At 43.4% G+C, this 23,440-nt stretch overlaps 1 protein-coding gene across 1 annotated transcript in view; it reads right to left on the bottom strand.

Annotated features, from left to right (window-relative positions):
* The window catches only part of T265_08596 (hypothetical protein), a gene marked incomplete at both ends in the record, with an annotated part of 30,308 nt that extends 12,532 nt beyond the window's left edge, over positions 1-17,776 (bottom strand). Inside the window, one exon of the mRNA XM_009174448.1 lies at positions 17,755-17,776. Within this exon, the coding sequence (XP_009172712.1) occupies positions 17,755-17,776 (22 nt within the window). The remainder of the gene's footprint in view (positions 1-17,754) is intronic.
* Between the last annotated feature and the right edge of the window lie 5,664 nt (positions 17,777-23,440).

Below are 23,440 nucleotides of genomic sequence, written 5' to 3'. Positions count from 1 at the left end.
CTCTCAGTTACTATATTCAACTATCATAGCAACGGAAACATGAGGTGGCCCTTATGCAACACATTCATTTGAAGTATGCCATAAACGAGAGTTTCGGTTGGGGTTCAGCTGAGTCTGCCGCTAGACCCTGCGAGAATAGACATGTTTGTGGAATTCTGTATAATTTGGATTTTAGTAGGACATAGGGTTGATGTAAACTCGGAGACTGAGCCTACCAAGAAGGACGTAACCTGTCAGAAGTTTCCAGGAGTAAAATATCTGAATAGCCCGGTTGCTGCATACCAGGTCGAGTAGGCTCCAGAATCGAGTTTCGCCTTCATTAAGACAGATCAACTGTGACGGGTTGTGAACACTGGGCATTTGTTCGAAATCCTGTAGAACTTTGTTCACCTGAGTCAATCAGACTTATAAGTGACTTCGTTTTCGAGCTGTTTACAATCGTTTTCAATAGTGCAAACGAATTGTAATTTCCGTTCCGCCATCTGGCTAATCACTAATAGATACCATCGAGTCTCCACTCCCAGCGATGTATGTGAGGTAAACAGTAGACACATACCAACAATGCCGTTCGAAATTAGGAGTTGATTTCCTTAGCTTCTGAAAACTAAGGCTACCTACCAAAAGGAGAAACCATCAGTGGGTTGTCATTGTTTTATGCAAAGCAAACGGATGAGCTGCTTTGTACGGTTGTGACTCAATTTATGCTCAGTGGACAACTTCACAGGTAAAGCGGATTTAGTCTGATCCGGTACACGTTCATTTTTTTTTACTTAAACTGCAATGTACCACAAAGACCAACCCATAATTTTTTTTACAGTTATGACAAATAGGCTGATAACGCTTTAGCAGTATGTGGTAGTTTAATCGATTCTGATTCTATGCGAGCCCAACCAAACCCAACTTATGCATGTGCAAAATACGAAGAAGACTGGCCACGCCGTCGAACAAGAACGTAATACGGGTTGATGGGACATTGTGTGTATCACAGGCTGACATGTCAGTCTAAATATTTTCTCAAATTTTCTCTTCAAAGACGAACGAAATTTTGTATATGGAACAGCAAGAGCCTACTGAGGAAAGACTCTGCTGGTGGTAGAGGATTTTTTGGGAAATATATTTTGACGAAGAGGTTACCGAGGTAGACTTTCGGAGAAGCATATCGAACCAGGACTGTCAAAAAAAACCATGCACGGGGCAAGATCTAATTCGTTTTACGTTCACCTTCCGTTCAAAGGTGACGTGCTAAATAAGGTGCTGAAGGAAAGATAGTGAGAGACGTTTTTTGGAACTTTCCATCAGCACAAAATGTTCCAGTAATAATGGCACGCCCTACATCTGCAAATATACCTTCCGCAAAACAGAGAACGGAAAGCAGTGTGCTGTAAACAGTTCTGTTTTAGTTGTAAGTGGTTTCTGGATGTGTGAACAGTACTCCGTCAGGCAAAAAAAGTGACATCGCTCAAGCGCGAAGATCTTCGTCTGTTCGTGTGTGATATTTCAGGTGTGTTCAACATGTACCAACATGTTCATTCCACACGTTGGGCGTCCGGAGTTCAAACCCTGGCACGGCCAAGCATACACAGTGCTGACGAGCATCAGTAAGGGCGAAACTTGAGCCAATTGCTTGCCTCTTTTAGTGTGGAATACTTTATCCAGTATAACAGAAGGACTGTTCGAACGAGAGAACGCAAGTCCTGTTGTAGGATGGACGCAGAAATCACTTTCTAACTGCTATTAAGCTGCTTGCTTCAGTACAAATTACTTTACAAAGTGTCCTAACAATTCCACTTATTTCTGATTCAGACGCAGTGACAGTTCATAGTTTTAATTTCAGGCTGTTTATACAAAACATTTTAAAAAAATACAGTACTCAATAATGCATGTCCGGAAAATCGACTGCACGCAACTCCAGCTGTGACCTCCGACCTCGTTTAATGATTTTTACGACCTTGAAGTCTTGATACAAGGCTTAACAGAAAAGAATCAGGTAGGAGGGACAAATTACTGTCAGTTCATCCCTTCGAAATCGATGCCGAAACTCATTCCTCCAAAGGAAAAGAGTTAAAAAATGTCCTCGATAGTGGTGCACCACAACCGAAGTATCTTTTGTTTTGTAAGTCCCTCTGTCAGGTAAATTTACTGCGAGATGCAGCGAGACAGCGTTATGGTGAGGAGAAAAAATGACTGTTGGTTCATTCAAGATGAAGATAACTCTTGATCGACAGTCTGGGAAAAAGTGTGCCACTCGCACATGTCACTCTGTCACAGCATCAAGTTCGGAAACCTCATCTGTTCGGCCTCTTACTCTCCCTGGGGATTTCCAAACTAACCTACTTGTCTGAGAGTTCCGATAACTTGAATCGTTTCTTCCGGCTCCAAAATTAGAGGCTTTCTTTCGCAAACCATCCTTTCTAATGTTGATAGTAAAAGGAACTATGAGAATTTCAAAATTTAGATGGTTGCAGGATTTCTGGCATTCTTATTCATTTCAATTTATTTCGAACATCAGGTTCCAGCCGTTCGTGGCGTTCTATAAACGGGCATTGCCGACAAGCGGGTGAATCGACCCAGACAGCTAGAACAGATACAGGGTCATCATCCGAAGCATCTGACAAACCAATCGTGCCGCTCATGCGTGAATCCATTCACCTATTCAGACGAGCTAACTCAGATGCGCCCAGTGTGCGACGTTGGAGGAGTGGCAACACGCTAGCCTAGCAAGGTATTCGACTTCCGTTAGGGCCCGTGAGATGCACCGTTGCTGGGCGAAACTCTGTTTGATGTAGTCTGATCAAAATGATTGCTGTCGGATAGGGGGTCTACTCAAACTAGGGTAGTGTGTGTGGAAATTCTACAAATTACTCAAACGCCCGCGCGTTTTTTGTATCTTGGCCTCTTTCGGATGAATGGAATGTTGTTCATTTCATTCTATACAAAGATCGAAATGAATTCAAACTCACACATAACACTGTCATTATTTCTTCCTCAAACCGGAAGAAAATAATGACACAAGCGAAGAATCACGCCAAAATCGTCTCAGCATGGGATACTTTGACGATGAAGGTTTCGCATAATGGAAAAGCAAAGTCATTTCTTTTTTTGAGGTGAAATAACTCAGACAAGTCGTCCTCAAAATGTCTTCAGTCGAAAGCCGCATGCAGTTCATCACAAAATCTCAAAATGTGGAGCACCAAGGAAGACGAGAACGATAAAGTTCTCCCAGATTGAAAGTCCTAAATTTAGTTTGGCAATATAGGGCTCGTTAGTATCCACTTACACAGACAGTGTGAATGCACTACGATTGTTTGGTGACATCAGTAATGCCATGGTATTATTTTTCTCTTGTACTCTGTGATGGATTGTCCCGCTATAATGCAGTGCACTCAACTGATGAGATCTACCATTCAGGTAAACCAGGAACCTAATCGTTTTATGCATCGGAGGGAAAGGCAAATAGACAACTGGTTTGCGTGTCTCATACAAATTCCCAAGAGTTTGTGCTTGGTACAATCGTCGCTGAGATTATTGCAATTCTGTTTTTTTTTAAATCTGACAGAGGTCCGCACGAACCGAGGCCGGATGAAAACCTATCAGATAAAAAGCCCACTTGCATTATGTGAAACTGTATGCATTTTTGTTAGGGAGCATCTAGAGGAAAATAGGTTGTTTCTTTCCAAAACTGAACTGCGTTTCTCTATCTGCTGTCGGAATTTAACCCACAGTATGATAGCACCTTAGAGCAAGTTTTGATAGTGACTTCTGTAAAGAATATCTCTTTTGTGTCCATTTGTTTTTCACGCGGGACCCAAATGGATCCCAGTGACCTTATGAGCAGCGTGTTAAATTTATACAATCTATTGCGAAACCAAAGTAACGTACTAAGTGAAACACGAGATGGCCTGAAAACGTACATTCAGTTGGAGAACATCGCAAAAAGAGATTCAGCTCCTTGGTGAAAACCAAAGTGGAATACAGGTGAGTGTATTTCGCGTACTTCGGGTTAAATTAGAACAGAAATTCTAGGGAAACTAGGAAGTTGGGCCTACTTGATGATCCGCAAGAGGGGGAAACCGGTCAGGGGTTATCGAAGCGTTTTCTGCAACCTCACGAGTAGCCCATACAATGGTTTTTTCCTTGTGAATTCATGATAGCTCTTTCGTGCACGACAGCCAGATAAGTCCAAAACAAGTTAGTCGTCTAGGAAATGCAGTGAACTTTCTTAGAATGCTAGCCTGTTTTGTTATGAAACTTTATAGTAACAGGTAACAATGCAAACTGTCCATCACAACGGCTAGGAGGAAATCATGCTGTGGCCGTGTTTTATGAATGTGCTAAATTGTATCCAGAGTTTTTGTAAGGTCTTGTTCGGGCGGCGGCAGTGTACCAATAGGTCGAAATGTAGGCTTATAAGCCTAGAAAAGCGGCACAAGCGTGTAAATTGAAACTGTAATAGGAAAATAATTATGTGGCAGTTCGCTTTCAATTCGCAGACATTTCGTTTTGTGTATGCGACGCGTGTGTATAGGCTTGTCACTTTATGAAGTCCCAGACTACTTTGTGAGTGGTGACAGTTTACATGGAATATCTCTGCGTATTCCAAACGTTTGGCCCACTGAGGAAATCAGGCAACTGATCCGCTAAAGGCGCTGATGAATTATGTCAAAATTCACGGTAAGTAAACTTTTTGTTCGTCTCAACTGACGGTCCTCAGTTAGGTCCGCTTGCAATCACAGTTCAGATCCATGAAGAAACCAGGTGATGCGATCTTTCCTCGTTCGTTTATTCGTGCAGCCCTTATATTCGTCTTTTGATGGCTTGTTGGAGTTCTGGCGCAGTTTAGCTCCGACTCTCCTGAAATTAATCTATCAAAATACACAATAAAACGGATTTCCTATTCTCGCTTATTCGTAGTGTGACGAGATGCTGTAAGTATTGACTAAGATTTCATCTTGTAAAGGAAGTCAGTTGACGCAGAACGGGTGGGAAGCAATGCACAGCTGTTTCCTGTCTATTGGGAATCATCAGCAGTGCGCATTTCACAAAACTTCAGTAGAGAGCTGCTAACCTACAATCTTCCGGTCGGTAGGTAAACACTTGTCTTTTGGAAGTCGAGCGGCTGAAGAGAAGTGTGATTAGCTCTCACTCAGACAGGATATATCACAATCCATCCATCAGTAATTGAATACACATAACGTGGTCACATGTTGATGAACCGCACTTCAAGTGATGACTTCCTAGACGGACGTTCCACTCATCGGGTACAGTGGTTCTCGGTTTAACAACATAGATTGGCTCATAGGACGATATCTCCATCATGCTCTGTGTTATCAGCTCTTTATAGAAGTTGCCTTCTTTGAGGACGCTAACCTATTCTTTTGAGTTGTCCACATGATCAAATAACAAACCTAAAACACTCACTCGGTCGTTTTAACCAACCGATTCAAAGAAAGAAGTGGAGACTCAAGTTCTAAACCTCGCGCAACCAGAAGTATGGCCATTGAAACAAACTCTCTAATGTTCAGCTTTTGTTGTGAGATACAACCGCGTGATCGATGCTACGTACTGAACACATACATTGCAAACTCAATAAGGTATCAACTCAGGTGGCTGCTGATCTATCTGCCGAGTTTGGGAGTTAACATGCAATTTTTCGTCACCAAACCAGAAGATATCGCCAGTGCACATCCAACTGCGCAACTGGGCGCTGATGATTCCCCATAAGGATGAAACATCTGTACAGTGCTTCTTCCGTTTTCAGGTTGGTTTCCTCGAAGCCATGACTCCAAAACCACTTAAGTGAAAGAAATGTTCGCCCATGGATGTGACGGTATTTTTAAAAAATGAGGGGTGTACAAGTGACCTTAACTAATCTTTACCACACATTCAAATCCATGTCAACGACGCATCCTTATCCAAAGATCAGAAATACAAGAAAACGCCAGAAACAAAATCGCTTTGGGTGGCTTGGTTACGTTGCTTTGCGTACAGCTAGGACTTTGCTGTGTGAATAGCTCCAAACAGATAAACGATTTCACGATTCCACAATAGCAATTTAAAGGACAGAGGGAAATGACACAAAATAGCTATCGTAGTTAATGAATATCTCTCACTTTTGTCTAGACAGCCTGAACTCAGTCCCTCGATCGTGTTCCCTGAAATTTCTTACAATTCTGGTCTGCCAATTGGAAAATGATGTATCGAAGTTCCAGAAAATCTTACAAATCAGATTTCAAATTTTGACAGGCAGAACCAGTCAAAAGGTGGTTGAAAGTAACTGAAAAAACAACAACTCTTCTTGTGTGAATAGAATAGAGGGGGTAGAACTTGCAAACGTGTGGAGAGCGGTCTTAGATCAGCCGAGATGACACGAGGCGGTGTGCAGTTATCAGCGAAATCGCCTGGGTCTAAAAGTACAAAATCCAAGTAGCCTTAGATCCAATTAACCAGCCCACCCCCATCCCCAAACTAATTGTCCCAGCACCCTTGGACGAACACAGGTGAACGAAATCTGTGAACGACCCCAAGAGGAATTTTCCATTAAGGTGTCCTAGACTGAAGAAGCAGGGACGAAAATATTCCGGGTTCATCATAAAGACGAACCCCCCCTAACCGATCTATCGTAAAGCTTAGTCATCGCACTAATCAACAAACAGGGACATCAGACTGAACACCCAGCACTGATCACGTCACTAGTCAAAAGGAATCTCACGGATTGGTTCCCTGACTACCTTAAAAACCCAATCAACCTACTTACTTACTCACTTGGCCTGACGAAGCTTTTGTGTCAAAAGCGAAACGTTGCCCAGCAATAAATCCACCGATTGTTTACCAAACCCCTCTGAAACAACTCTTCTTGTCTACAAAATTTACAAAAATGAATGTCCTATTTGAATGACCTTCGGTACAATTAACTGACTGTGAATGTTCATGGTTGGCCGGCTTTCTGGGGAGGGTGTCTAGCCTAATCGAGCGTTAAACCAGGTCACATTTCTTCCGCACGAATGGGAACCGATTCAATGTATCTTTATTCGCTCGGAATGATTGCCCGTTTTCCATGTTATGATAAGGCAATTAAGTTTGCGACAGTTAACGATGGTCCATACCTTCTGTTTTCTTGTGACGGAGCGGTCAGTGTTCTGTGTGCTGTTGTAAACCAGGTCTATTTGGCTCAATGAACCACTTATCAGCGAGAGAAATACTGTCAAACCGGTCGGGAACTGTGTACAAGCAAGTTGATAAGTCGTGCATTGTGTGAGAAAAACTGCAGCGTGCGTATGCCAATACACGCATCTGCTTACCGAATTTGCTTTCATGGGAGACTCATCTGGAATCCAGCTAACTCTCTCGGTTTGTGTTTCAGAAGGACTTGGTAAACAATCGGTAATTTTTATTTGGGCAACGTTTCGCTCTTGACACAAAAGCTTCATCAGGCCAAGTGAACAGACCACCAAGATGTCCAGGTTTTAAGGTGGACGGGGAACCAATCAATAAGTCCTCTTCAAATCAGTGTTGAGTGTCAATTAATGGCTCTTGTCGGCTAGTGTGGTTGCCAAAATCTTGAACTGATGGGTTACGGAGGTTTCAAATTAGTTCCTTAATCTTCTACTTCAGGGTGCTTCAATCGATTATTCACCTCGGGTTCCACTAGCAGATTTTCCTTGGTCGTCGTGGGCTTGTGAGTATTGCGACGACTTAGTTGGGGGGGGGGTAGGTGGGTAAGGTTAATTGGAATCCAGATGATGACTACTCTTCTTTCTGATAATCGCACACCAACAGGTGTTAGCTCGATTGTTCCAAAACCGTCCTCCACACGCTTGTCAGTTCCACGCCTTCTATCCTGTTAACACTGGGCCATTTCTACCTCCTGGGCCATCAGCCACTGTGACGTGGACCGTAGTCCTCGCCTCAAAACCTCAACATTTCCTAAATCTATCTTGTGTGCCGTGTCCAGTGCGTGTTTTGCAATTGCTGAGTCTTTGAGTAACGCTTGATATTCATCCACCTTTCTCAGTGGTCTATTTATTTTTCTACTATGCTCTCCGATGTGAATTTCCCTGGCCGTCTGTCATATATAGGCCTTAGTTTGTAGACACAGTCCCTGGTTGTGTTTGCCAGGAGGCGGTCCATCAACTGCACCGGTGCAGAGGGCAGAGTGTCCCCCTCTGAAAAGCTACTCTTATGTTAGCCGTGTTTAGAATTCTCCGAACGACCTCCGATGTCCCTGGTTTATATGGAATAACAGCGGTCGCGATCCATTCCCCGTTGGGGTTCGCTACTCGTACCAACACTATTCGCAAATGACGTCTAATCAAGCTAGCTGGATATCCACTACCGCGAAGTTTGCCTTTTACTTCAATTTGGGCAGCTGTCCGATCAGCTTCTTCTGTGCACAGGGCCATTACGCGCCTAAACAGTGATGAGGCAATACTGGCGAATGCCGACTTAGGATGGGTAGACGAGTAGTTCAAAACTGCCCCAATGTCAGTTGGTTTCTCATATGCCGTGGGCTTTAGTTTACCCCCGACCTAATGTGTCATGCAGTCTTAAAATACCGGTGTACCCGAGGTTAACTCTATCTCCATACTAAATTTGATGAGTGGACTCAGTTCATTCAGATAAATGTGAAACTCACAAACCTTGCTTCATTTCCTCATGACGAAAGTATCATCCACAATACCATGGGTGGGTACGGGAATCCGCCTATAGCTTTCTGTTCAAATAAAATTCTTCCCATATTTGCCAAAACTGTTTGTGGTGTTTAAGGAAGGTCATCTGCTGACAACTGCTTCGAGAAGCCTACAGCTGTCAACACAAACAAACACACTCGAACTGGGTACCGGCGACTACTACAACTGGCAAACATTGCATCAAATTGATGTCACTTCAGAGCTTCAAATTCGTTAGAAAACACCTGTGGTAGGTCAACATTTGATGTTTCACTGTAGACTCGCCCTAAGAATTCGACTTTTTCTTGTGTTATTTGCCAGGCGGTCTCTGTGAAATGTGGAACTAGGTGTACACTGATTGTAGAATCGGTTGGAAATCGCTCGTAAAAAATCTTGAAAAAGGTTTACCACAGCAAGTGAAACGCTGACCTTAAACTTTCTGTATATTTATCCATCTTTTTCTGCACTGTATTCTTAGAGGGGGAACAATGCAGAAAACACTTTGATATGGTATTCAAACAACGGCTTCCAGGGTAAACTAGATTCTGGTGTGCGTGCGATGAGACCCATGAATGAGGTGCGGATTCGGGAAATGCAGCCCGTTTGAGCCAGGATTAAACTCCACCTCGGTGCTAGACCAAACATTCGTCCCATAAAGCGCATCAGCACGGAGCAACACAACTGCCTGAGAACCAACTCATACTGTCCAATGCTCGGAAGCTAATAACCTTAGCCTTTCAGCTGACCTATTGATAGCTTTGAAAAGCTGTGTACAGCAAGCATCTGAAAACCAGCTAGACAATGTAAAGTGATATCACAGAGACTGGAAAGTTCTTTTATCCAAGTAGTCAGCGGTTGGCCAAATTACCGGATCAGTTCAGATTCGTAAGCTCTGGTGAAGGATCACTCGATCAGCTAGGGTAGATTACATCTGAATGCGGTATCATACATTTAATCTGCCCCTAGCCTTGGTGATTTTGCCGAATTTTTTTGTCTGCCACACAAGGAACCGTCGTTCACAAAGGTGTCGGTTACGTAGAGCAAATAGAGAAGCTCTCAACAACCATGACAGGGGGGTGAACCACTGGCTGGATTACTGTAAACAACTGATAAAACACCTGCCATCCAAAACTCGGGATCTGTGAATTGATCCAGCTTAAGTACTACATTGTGTCAAACATGAAGAGTCGAGTAAATCGCCATGGTCGTTAAACGAATGAAGAACAGCAAAACCTCAAGGGAAAAAGAACCTGTCGAAACTCAAAATGCTACAAACTACTCACAAACATCTGCTAAATACACTCACTTGCATTGCAATTTCGTTTTCACACCTGGGACCCAACTGATGTCTGCAAATCAACTGCCAAGCTCGGTGAACAGATCACCAAGTAATGCACCCGAGCTACCAATATTTCAACACAATATCCCATACTCTGCACAAGGCTATTGTACGCCAACAATTAGGATACTGCGTAGAACCTATTCCCGCCCGGCAGGGAAGAAAGGATTGAGAACTAGGTCACAAAATACCCAAGATAGCCTGAGGAGCGGAGGGCAAGCGGCAATTTCGTTGATGTGTCTGAAATTATATGGAGTATTTCGTGAGTCGAAGTATCCAACATGTTTACATCTAGCAGTCTATGACCGGAAGGATATCATTAGGAGGGGAACTGACACCTCGCTGGAAGTCCATCTTCTTTGCGAAGGTATGTAATATCTTGAAACAGACTCTCATTAGAGGTGTGTTGCGAGTCGCATCTAGGAATATTCAAAGGTCCCAATAACATCGGAGTGATGGATCCTTGTCTTACTGTCCAACCGTGGTGCAGATGATGGGTTGTTCATCCCTGTTGGTTGTACTGATGTCGATGCTGGCAATGGTTGCATAACACGAGAATGCGGTGCGCGTGATGCACCTGTAGTGTTTAGCCGATCTGGTGTACGTTTGTTCCCGAAGTCCTCATCATCGCCGACAGAAACACGCCCTATAACTGCCACTTAACTACCCGAGAGTAGCCCGTTTGTAACCTTCGTTCTCTATCCCTCATTCGCACGCCACAAGAGAAAAAACAGATAAAACAGTGAGGAGAAGGAAGAACGAGAGCGCGTTAGATAAAAAGGGAGAAACATGGGGCTAAGAAGACCACTGCTCGATATATCATCACGGTCCTCCTTTACCCCGACGGCTTATCACATTATCATATTCTCGTATAATTGTGTCATAGCAACATCCAATGTAACAAACTGCATTTATAGACACATGAACCAGAAGAAGAAGACAACCAACCATCAAAAACCATATAAATTAAGCAACGGGGATGTTGGAAATAGAGGAAAACAAGAGGATGGGAATAGCTGAAAGAAGAAGAAGAGAGGACAACACAGGGGAACTAAGAAGAGTGAAAAGATGGTTTGCAAAAAATTCAGGAGCACCTTTTCTTATCCTTTCAACTTGCTATCTGGAGCGGCCTAGTGTAGACGATAATCTAGGCGGACTTCGGGCAAGACCTGCGTTGTTGCGACAAATTCAGCTGGTACCACAGGGCACCGCAACCTGATTAGATTTTGTTGAAATTCGTCCGAGTCAACCTACACGTAGTTTGTTGCGCGCGTTCGAATATGATGTTGTATTCGCCCATCCTTATCTTTTTCTCAGAAAATTATCCTCGTCAAACCAAACGATGGCATGTGCATTATACGGAGGCGGTGGATGTCCGATGTATTCAGAAAGTTATGGTTTCAAGCTTGGCCAAACTGAGGTGAAGCTGAACCACTAAGGTCTTACATGTCACATTCCGGAGCTTCGATGCCCCCGTTCTTGTATGCTGTTGTTGTTGAAGTCCATTTCACACCTCAATTCTGCGAAGGTCCACAGATTTCACACAGTTCGATGCCCCTCGAATATCTCATTTATTGACATACCCTGCTCCAAAACCGACTTTTCACAACTCCAGAACCCTGCAGCATGTTTGTGTAGTTTATGCTTTCAGTTTCCTTCCCACGTTTAATGTGGTGATATTTGACAGTCGAATAAGATAGCACAGAGTTACTGTTCGGGAGCCAGCCGTCCCTAATAACCGAACAGCACATCATTTGGACGGATGTTTCACGTGCAGGACACGGGCCAAATGAAGGCATGACCTGATTGGTCAGAATACCAGCCAACCCGAGTCAAGTACTTGTGACTCGACGCTTCTCGCGCCCTCACGGAGATTCGGCAACGACATTGTGGAACACACGGTGACTACCCTATAAAAACAGTTGTACTAATTTTCGTTTGTCTCCATAAACGGCTGTGTAGAGCTACCGTGCCTTTTGATGTACCATAGTGGGCGGACCAGGAAGCCAAGGGATCAACACAGAGTTGCACTAACGTCGACCAAGTCATAACAGTTACACGAGATGAATAATTCCGCGAACTAAATTTATCATCGTTTATATTTATTCCTACGCAATAAAAATCAATCTGGTTCCCCAAAAGAAGGGCAAAGTTGCTTCCCACAGGGGCAACAATCAGACGATTAAATGTCAGCTGTGTTTACGGAAGGTAACACAAATATGTTTTCTAGCTGTGCGATTCGAAATGCCAACAGCAAGAAAGCATCTAATCGACAAGAAGCACACAAAAGTTTTCCCAAAAAACAAACGATGAAACTTAAATTCCCATGTGCAAATGTGCAAGTGGTCCTCATTCAGAATTGGAAAGATGGAATAACACCGTGGGATAAAATATTACAAAGACTTAGCCCATATGCAGATCACTCTGTAACTGACAGATTTTCGGAAAGATGAATGACTATGTTTCGTTTCAAACAGAACTGACACAAAACGCGAAGGATTGTAAGAGGATGGCACGAGCTGTTCACAACTAAAAATTAGCCTGCAGTTTTATGCGAAGTGCGCCTGGACAGCTGTTAAATGACCGCATGCAGACTCCTCGCGTAGAAGCTTGCCATGAATTCATACAGTCTTTTATCTAATTCCAGCAAACACGCTCATTTGCTCAGTAATTTGCATACAGTATCTAATTCAAGCAAACACGCTCATTGGCTCAGTAATTTGATTATCACGGGACACTCAACTGAATCCAAGATGAAGAATGGTGTAGAAGAGCCATTCAGCTGAGTTCCAACTGAGCATCCCGTGTCGAATTTAATACAAGTTGGGTTCAAGTGGATCATAGGGGTGACAGAGACTGGGGCACGGTGCCTAACTCACGAGCCAAAGAACGAGGCGAAATCGGTCGAGGACTGTCGACGATTTTTCGGTAACCTTATGAGTAGTGTGTTGCAAGTTCTATCAGTGTTACACGTGACCACCACATGCACGAACACAGCAGCAACTGCGCCGACGTTGGTGCAGTCCGTAAACTGTGGACGGAACAACTCGAACGGCATTACCAGAAAGCAGAATCATTCGACGTCCAAATTCACTCCCAGTGTCGTATCGGGTTAATCGAACGTACAATTAGAACATAGGATATGAAGGTCATATGCAAATTGGGAATAAAGCAGTCAGTCTTCCATTGGATAATTGACAGTCTTCCAGAATCACAATCGAGTCTAAGGAATATACACCATAAACGCATCCAATGTAAACACTAACCAGGCAAGGTCATCGTCCGTTCGACAACGTGGTTTGCTAGTCCATGATTATTTAGGTGCAACGAGACCGGCGGTGATGAAAAATTAATGGACTTGTCGTGAGCAACACTTCAGGTTAAGCACAGGAAACCTTTGTGTACTGGACGAGAATTTCCCGCATACGGATTGAAGAATGCAGAGTTAGGGAGAACTAAAGACCATGTCCAGATTTGAACCGTACGCTCAATGATAAAGTATTGTTTCCGTTGAGATTTTGTAGTATGGGTGAAGCTAGTCTAGTGTGAAAAACCAACAATCACTGTACCGCTGTGTCAACCTTATCGAGACTCATCAGCAGTGCTCACTTCACTGAGCCCAAGGAAATTTCGAACCCAACAACCAAACTAATAATTTGAACACAATCGTTCGTTCACCAGTGCGAATAACCCGCACTAGACAGGAGACATCATCTGTCAATCAGAGAATCTTAGTCATTCGGTTGCACGTGCTGACTCGCTTCTGCTACTGGCCAGGAAGAGGCACTGCCGAAACACCATGGAGGCTCGTGAGTTGCGGACTAGTGATGATTCACACTAACTGTGACTTAACGCCTAGCCTCCTCACTCTACCACCAACCTGTACGTAGCACAGAGGAAAAAAAGATTTCACAAAACGATTGGAATTTCCACTTAAGAGTTCGTCACTCGAACAGCCAGCAGACACGTGCGTCAATTTGATGTCTTTCAGTGACTGAAGTATGAGAGCTGCTATGTCCAGTCTGGGCGCGAGTTAACCGCACTACCGATCAGCTGATCATGGCCGAACAGAGGCATGACATTCTCATGAGTTCATTGGTTTGTGTTTCGTGTTGGTTTGAGGTCTGTCTTGCTCTGAGTTAGGTGCTTAACCTGATATCAATAAAATTTTAGCAGTTTTCACTCTTTGTATTAACCAGCCCATCCTCAGTGTGTATTGAATCGTGCCGGCTGGTTGTTTGGTTAGTTGCGCCATCCATTCTAATGGATAGAACGTTTGTGTTCACCTGTTAACTTGGTGCCTTGAATTTTGGTTGGACGGCTGCTCCAATCAGCTCGATTTGCCTACTTGAAACAGGACTTCCTGATTCTTCTACGAGCTCCTCATTCGGTTTCTGGGACAGTTTTGTGCTCTGTCATGCTGGTGTTCCCTTCTTCTTAGTAGGTGAATAAACAGGTCAGTTTGGATATGTTTGTTGATAGCTTCTGCGGTCGACTATCAAGCTTCTAAAAAATACCCGTTCTTCGTTCGTTCTCACTGGAACCAGTATGCGAACGTCGGTTCGGCCGAACGCGCGTCCTTCCGCATATCGGAGAAAACTGGTCGTGTCCTTAGCATAAAGCCTGTCACATGTCTTTTCGTCGAGAGCTTCGATACTATGTGGCATTTGTTCCATCCCTTGCATTGGATCCCAAATATGACATTCTTCCCAACACTAGATCCATGTCTCTGAAAATTAAGCAATCCGAGTGAGGCGCGATGCCTCAGTAATTTTTGTTTTGTGAGGTTGCTTAGCATAGTGAAACCGAATTGACACTGTCATCGAAATTCCATACAGTTTGTCATATTCAGGAATGTCTTGCAACAAAAAAACACCAAGGCTAAACGACGAGGTTTATAAACAAACACCATGTCAACTGTGTCACAACAAACCGAGAAAAAGTCCCGAAAACCATGTGGACACACACAGTGGTTTCCTGAATACCTGCATTCGATAATCGATTTCGGCCAAACCAATCAACTGATCGCACAGTATCAGGTCAACTATTCAACTCCGGTTCTCCAAGGCAAACTCGTAAGGTGGTTCCGTTTTTCGCCAATTCACCTGAGGAGATTCTTAACTCACCTGTCAGGATTTCACCAACTCCTGTGCTTTCCAAGACCTTCCAACTCACATATTGTGCTGGTGTACGATATACTCACTGAGAAACTGTGGTCGAGATTTATCCATGAGTAATCACGAGTGTGGGTGCATATCAATCACAAACCGTCAATGATCCAAGTGGGTTTCATGTACAAATTACACCACAGTTAAACGTCCACCGGTCCATTGAAACCCCCAATAACTGAAAATTTCACCTATAGCCTAGCTACAGACAAGTACAACATAACATAACATAATAATAACATTGATTGCTAGGCGATATTCGTTATGTCTTTTCAGATAATATATCGAAATTTCTAATCGATATGGAATGTGCAAGCATCTTCTGCTATGCACTGGCACACATTCGCAGTGTGCCCCGCTGACTTTCAGCGTTACCACCAAATGTACGGATGTACGGAACAATCCCACTTCAGAGTCAAATTCGTTGCGTCACACTGAAACATGGTCGGAGAAAATTCGGCAGTATTACGCGAGGTTATCTCCGAAAAAACTCTGAAAACAGCCATATTGTTGCCATCCTAATTAAGAGTCAAATTATTCCCCGATGGGAATAACCCATAGAGATTATGGGTACAACGAATCGTCGAAAATGAACCTCATGCATTCAGGCAGCACATCACCAAATTGGGCATGTTCGTAGACAGCTATAATGTTCACAAATTAGAATTGTGTTGCATCGTAAAGAGCATGTGATTTCAATTTCTTTACGTTATTTTTCTAACTTTCAAGTCACAGCTGAATTGTGGGTGCTCCAAATGGAAGTGAAGCAATTCAGCGAAGTAGCCCGTTTCCAAAAAATCCATACAGCACACTGCAAGTGTTACGTTCCATAATAAAGTGAATTTCTGATATCTTTTGTGACTCTAATTGAATGGAGCGAAATTTACACTTTCCAACCCTACGAAATTGTGATTGACCTGTCTCACAAATGCACAATTGCACTGGAGTATCTGGATGCTTTGAGTGAGTCGGCAAAATTTCTGGATGGAATTCCGCCCATACTCATCCAGTCAGTGTTATGTTCTTTCACTGAACAACCGTGTTGGAACCAATTTTACTGAATGGGGATTCGATATGGAAATCAGTTTATTTAGTGTGCATCTGCAATTCGGCATCCACAATCGTCCGGTCGGTCTTCCAACTGCGTAGGCGTGGTTCACTGAAGACCCCGCATGCCGCATCTCCACAATCGATAGTCGCCTCATACGTAAGGCTCACGCCCGCATGGATGAGATGGGATCCTCGAATTTGTTATGTTGTGAGGTGACAGTGGCCATCGGCTTTCTCTCCTAGCGGCAATACAATAAAAGGAAGCATCACATATCGCCATCCGTGTGATTTATTCGGAAACATTGAGTACTACACCTCCCTAATTGGATGGTTCCTCACACCACTATACTATGTTAAACAGGTGGTTTTACTGCGCACCAGTTCATCCTTAATGGAAACGGGAGATTTCGCCCAGACCGTGTGTTCTCATAAATCACTTCCTAATGCAGAAGCAGATGATTACCCAGTGGCGGTGCGGTCAACATTGCAATGTTGACTGGATCAACTAGCATCAGGTGGGAGAGCACGTTCGATCTGAACAGCGATAATGAGGTTCGTCAACAACCGGGCTGTCACAGAATTTTCCGGGTACTGCAAGTGGGTGTGGATTTGTCGCTGACTGACTGGAAATGAGTGAGAGTTGGTTATGTAGTGTCTCGTTTCAGGATGAATGTTTGCTGTAGTGTCACGTGGACGTCATATGGGGATAGACATCTGCATGGTATGGATAAAGATTCGGATAAAGATTCCGCAGCCGAGGAGATGGTAGATACTTCGGAGTGGCGTAACAGTATCGAAAGTTGAGGCAGGATCACATTGAACCCAGAGAGATTTATAACCGAAAATATGTCCAACCGCCGTATCCAACCGCCCGTCACGCCCGTTGGAAAGAAGCCAATAACCTTGAGTTTACCGTAAAAGGACGATCTGTTGGCGGACATAGCCAATCACCACTTGTTTCAATCCCTACAACGCACGTTTCCGGCTGTAACTCTGAGGTCTTGGATTACAGCAAAACCCCTTGTTCAACTTAAACCTCTAAGAAGAGATGCCAGTCCTCATCCAGAATATGGTTGTGTATTCTTTCTCCCGCTGTTGTTCAGCGGACTATCTTTGGTGCACGACACGGCAAATTTCTAAGAGAATACGTGAGCACCTCCCTTACCGACATGCCACTAGACTCAACAGTTCAGCCAGGTGCTCAATCGCATCCCACCTAATTGACACCGGCACGTAGTCATGCCAACTGAGTCATTTCAAGTCATTCACAGTGTGCCAAATAGACTGCCAGTGTCTACTCCATGGCGTTGTTTGACTACAGCCGAGGCAGTCACTATACGTCTGCGAAACCCGGTGCTGTCAAAAACGTTTCGTACGAACGCTGAGTCTGCCTTGGTCGTGTGACAAGAATCAACCGGCCAAGTCACTCAACAGCCCTCTTGACTGTCTCACAGCATCCAACTAGATGCGACTTGGGGGAGGGGCGCAGATAACCAATCGTTCTTGTCTCCACGTTTTGCATTTCACTAACCAATCTTCGCAGCGTATTCCATTTTTCGCTCCTATTTCAACTGTTAGATATGTACTGACCTGATGACGAGATCCCAAAAGCATTAATGTTTGTCACTGTGTTCTTTTTCAAACCATGGGGATATTTACGCACTATCTGATATCTGCTGTACTTGACAAGTAATTTGATTGGGAATTGTGTTTGTTTCAATCGGTCGCACATGTTCAATTACTGTTTGCAATTTATCTATCCATTGACGCAATTCGGATAGCGGCTGCACGTGAATACCGAATTGAGTTGGGTCCAGACGTCGATGGAGAAGAACCTTACTTCAAGAGGTTTTAGTCACAGGTTGAGCGATGCGCGTGGGTGAAGCACTACTGTGTTGTGGGATTAAGCTGAGCACCAGATGATCAAACGGAGTCTAACCCAATCATGCGAAATGCAGATCGACTAATGACAAATCTTCGCTGGCCTGACCTTGCACGCCGTTCCATTCAAACACCCAACCAACGAATATTTCCCAACGATACAGCGGGACGATCTGTACCAATTTCCACTGTTCGTTATGAAGGACATTTCGCAAATGATATAACTGTTAGACAAATCCAAAAATCAGGTAGAATTAAAGAAAGCACGACTGATGTTTCAGTGACATTAGCCCGCGCACATTTTTAATTTATGTAACTACGCTGGGTACAAGAAATAGGTAACTACATAATATCGGTCATTTTTAGATCGGTTCAATAAATTATCTCTACTGTTATTCGTACTTATGAGTTATGGGAATATTTATGTTCAGACGAATTACTGTCACAACGGACTTTCTCCAAATGTGTCTGTTTCCGTTTTACGATATTGATACAAACTAGTATTGGCTCCGTCAAACTACATCTGATGGCAAGTCCGTTTCAACGCTTTGGGTCACATCCGGCCTACATTTACTTATCAGAATCAGACTGTCTACATTGTGAGCAATGATCTTATCTTTTATTCATCGCGGGAGGAAACTCTACGGAAATTTTGTCGCAAATAGAAAGTTTAAACATTTTACACACGAGATTTGTTATGCAGGACTTTTCAGCAAACATATGAGCTATACATTTCGCCTTGATATAAGGTAGACTTTGTGCAACGTGTCATAAACCAGAGATTCAGCTGTGGTTTGCAGTTTCGCTTTTGCTTCGTGCTGAGACGTCGTTTATTTTCTTTCACTTATTAAAATTCCTGCTCTTTTCATAGCTGGACGCACCGGAACCAATGCGGCGCAGTAAATGGCAAATTATCACGAGTCAGATCGACTGAAGTCCAGTCGACTTCAGACCAAATTTTAATTCAACGAACAATACGGGCTCAGGTCTAGGCATTAGAGAATCAACAAATTGACACTCACACTTGACTAGTGGGCGATCACAGGGATTTATTTTGAAATATCTATTGTGAAGATTTTTTGAAATGCTAAGATGTTGGTGGAAAAATACCTTGAAAGGAGCCGGATGAACAAGCAGAACTGATGTGGAACCATGTCAGTCGAAGTGTAGAAGTTATGTTGTTTTACTATTCTACAGTTATCCTGCAAGTAATAGATGCTCATCCATACGAATATGATGTGGGAAACGCGAGTCGAGCAGCTGTGTGAACTGCACATATCCGTTTGTATTACGAGGGTCGTTTGCATACTGGAACTCAGTCGTTGGATCTCATCGGTGAATGCTCGCCATCCTCCTGCTCAACAATATTAGCACTTTATATACGTTTGCGGCACTCTCAGTGCCTATGCCAGTTAGCAGTGAACTACAAGGTGTCTCATTATAAACGCAAAAAATAATATTCATATTAAAACTTTAAAAACAATTTAAACGTTTATTATTTTTACATGGATATACAGGCCTTATGGAGGTTTATTATAAATAAACTAATATTACAAATAATGTTGAAAAAACCGCCCTTTCTTCTATAACAAGTTGGAGGCGGTATGAAATGTGAGACACAGCATGCTTAACTTCTTCAATCGTCACTCGTGTACACTCCTCTTCAATTCTTGCTCTTAACTCCACCATATACTTCGGTTTATTTTCATGATATACGCGGGCGTTGATCATTCCCCAAAACCAATAATCCAGAGATGTGAGATCGAGTGACCTTGCGGGCCAAAAGTTTGGAAATCCACGAGCAATGACTCTCTTATCAGAAAATTGCTCTCGGAGGTAAGTTCTCACTTGGTTTGAGTAGTGGAATGGAGCGCCACCTTGTTCAGAGACGGTCGATGACTTCTTGTGCTCCTAGAGTTGCGGAATAACATGCGTCTGCAGCGCATGGAGGTAACTGTCGCCGGAAACCGCAGCATCGAAGAAAAAGGGACGCAGGAGACACTTTGAGGAGAATCTCATCCGCACACAGAGATGAGGGGAATAGAGGTTATGGGTGAGGTACGTATGAGGAGCTTCACGGGGCCATATCACGCAATTGTGCTTGTTGATTATGCCATCCACGGAAAAAATTTGCTCCATCGCTCCATAAAATGTTGGGAACGATTTCTTAATTGTCCAGCAGCCAGTTGGCGAACGTGACAAGTTGCTCCTTGTCTTCCTCCGTTGAATAAAGCGAAATGATACGGGTAGATGTGATGAATAAAGTGAAATGATACGGGTAGATGTGAAGGTGGCATCTCATAATACGATGCAAGCTGGAGCGGGGAATGTTGGGCAACTGAAACACCTGAGTTACTGACGAAGATGCCATGGTGCCCTGGGACTGAAGTCGCTCGACAGCATTCTGTACAATGGGCACTCCTTCATCACTCAGAGACTTTTTACTTCGCCAGGGAAATCCACTACAGATCCGTTGGACTCAAATTTTCCAATCAAGCGTGTAATGGTCGACGCGGGGAAAGGATCTTTGATGAAACCACGTTTGGTTTTGTAACCACGAAGTACAGCGATGGCGCTTTCACCAAGGGAATAATAGAGTTTCACAATTTCAATGCGCGTGCTGAGATCGATTGTAAACAAAAGAATGTTAACACTTGCATACAAAACCTCCTATATGTGGCTATTAATAATAAAAAATCGTCATTTTTTTAAAGTAATTACGTAAATTGCTTAATTAATTTTTGCGTTTATTATGAGACATTCTGTATAGGTACAACGCTCCTGGGATTTTCAGCATCGGTCGACTCAGCTTTGCCACATGGATACTCAAGTTAGTACTGCAAAACTTATCCACTTAAGATAAAACGAGATTGATGTGGAGAAAATACTCAACCAAAATATGTGCGACTTTCATTTGGGTTGGCGCTGGTTGAGTGTTTGAGAAGTGTCTGATGGGGCGACATGCATCTCTGGAATTGAGGTTGAATAATGGTATACCCCGTGTGAATAGTGACTCCATATTTAGCTGGAGACCAAATGGAAAGCGTCATATTCAGTGGTATGCTCATATAATGTTAAGCCTCTCGGCTACTCCATAACATTCTGTAGAAACGCGACAAGCGTTCAAATCTGTTGATAACTCATCACCGGTTTTGTCCTCTTTGAAGTCTATCGCCATTCTAAACACCTAATCTTAGGCCAAAATGGGACGATATCAAACACGCTCTGTTGACCACTGTTTCTATTCACATAAATTTATTGCATGGGATCGATCCCACTTTACTGATTTTCATCAGTCATTTTAAGTGGGGTAAATGATAGTGTCCTTGGTGCTTGTAACCTAATATAACTGTTTTGCCTCGGTGGACTTCCAGCTCAATCCAATAATGGTACTCAGTGTGTTAATTACCTGATCAAGAGTGGTGAATTTGTCACACTGTTGTCTAACATCCAGAGCCGTCCCACTGAGTGAGACATACCATCAGGTGTTCCTCCTGGTCAGTTTTCTGGATGCACGAACACACCTGGTGCATTTCCAGTACCTGAGGACTGGTAAATGGCTGCAACCGATTTCAGTTTGTGCAGAGGTGCACCGTTTTTAACCAGGTGTCTCAGATCTGAAAAAGTTACGTTCGCATTTGTCTATTTCGATATGTACATCTGGAATGTCTAAATTGCTGGAGTACACCAAGGGTTTCCCAGACACTTCGTAGTTGGTGGCTTTCAGTATTTCGAATGTAAAGAACGAACGTGTTGTGTTTTATGGTGAATGTTTGTAATATCCAGACTGGCCAAACTGGTCATATTGTCCATGGATCCTATATGTCGCCCAATTATCATGTTACCTAACAATCTAGTTAGTCTCAGTGATTCATTAACTCTTAGCTGACTGTCTTGCTCACGTGACCATGATTAATCACACTAGAATCTGAAAAATAGTTGGATTACAGTGAACTGTCTCAAATCCTGTTGACAAACAAGCCATTCTGTTGACGTGATGGGGCTATGTCTGTAGGGTCGGTTCATTTGGTGATGATTTCGAATACGTGGTGAGATTCAATACTGGAAAAAGTTCGATTTTAGCGAATTTGGTGGAATTGCATCATCAGGTGAATTATACCTGATTATTTGGATTTATCTGGTCACTAAACTATTATATCATTCGTAAAATGTCTTCCTTAAAACCAGTGCAAATTGTTACAGATCCTTTCACTCTATCGTCGGGAAATGCTTGTTGACCGAGCCTTTCAATGGAACGGCGTGACAGGTCACACTGGCGTAGGTGTGTGATTGGTTGAAGTCGAGCCGCATTTCACATGATCGGATTCGGACAAAAATGATCAGCTGATACTCAGCTTAATTCCACCACTCAGTGTAGTGAGCCAGACGTGACTTGGACATTTGAACTCAACTCAATTCGGTATTCACATGCAGCCGCTACCTGAATTGCACAAATAAATGTACAAGTTCTGAACGGCAATCGAACATGTGCGACGGATTGTAAGCAGTTCCTAATCAGATTACTCGTCAAGTAAAGCAGATATCAGATAGTTCACTGGGATCCTGCCTCAAACGTCGGGCTGTTACGAACTCCGAATTATCCAACATCTCCTCGACTGCGGAATCTTTATCCAAAAAGCAAATCTATTCATTTCCATATCATGCAGATGTCTATCCCCATATGACGTCCACGTGACACTACAGCAGGCATTCATCCTGTAACAAGATACTACATAACCAACTCTCACTCATTTCCAGTCAGTCAGCGAGAAATCCACACCCATTTGCAGTATCTAGAAGATTCTGTGAAAGCCCGGTTGTCGTTGTTTAGACCGAACTCGCTCTCCCATCAGTTCCCAGTTGATTCACTGTGGTCAATCGTAGACGCACTGTTACAAGTATCTGCATTGTTGACCACACCGTCACTGGGGCAATCGTCTCCTTCTGTGTGTGGCGACGCATTAGGTAGTGATTTATGAGAAGACCCGATCGGGGCGCAATCTACCATTTCCATTAGGGATGAACTGGTGCGCGGTCAAACCACCTATTTGACATAGTATAGTGGTGTGAGGAGCCATCCGATTAGGGAGGTGTAGTACTCAATGTTTCCGAATAAATCACACGGATGGCGATATGCGATGCCTTCTTTTATTGTATTGCCGTTAGGAGAGAAAGCCGATGGCCACTGTCACCTCACAACATAACGAATTCGAGGATCCCATCTCATCCATGCGGGCGTGAGCCTTACGTATGAGGCGACTATTGGTTGTGGAGATGTGGCATGCGGGGTCTTAAGTGAACCACGTCTACAAAGTTGGAAGACCGATGGACGACTG

This window comes from Opisthorchis viverrini (assembly GCF_000715545.1).
Source record: "Opisthorchis viverrini unplaced genomic scaffold opera_v5_225, whole genome shotgun sequence".
Taxonomy (NCBI): Eukaryota; Metazoa; Platyhelminthes; class Trematoda; order Opisthorchiida; family Opisthorchiidae; genus Opisthorchis; species Opisthorchis viverrini.
Note: the sequence above shows the minus strand (reverse complement) of the source record. Positions and strands in the feature narration are given on the sequence as shown.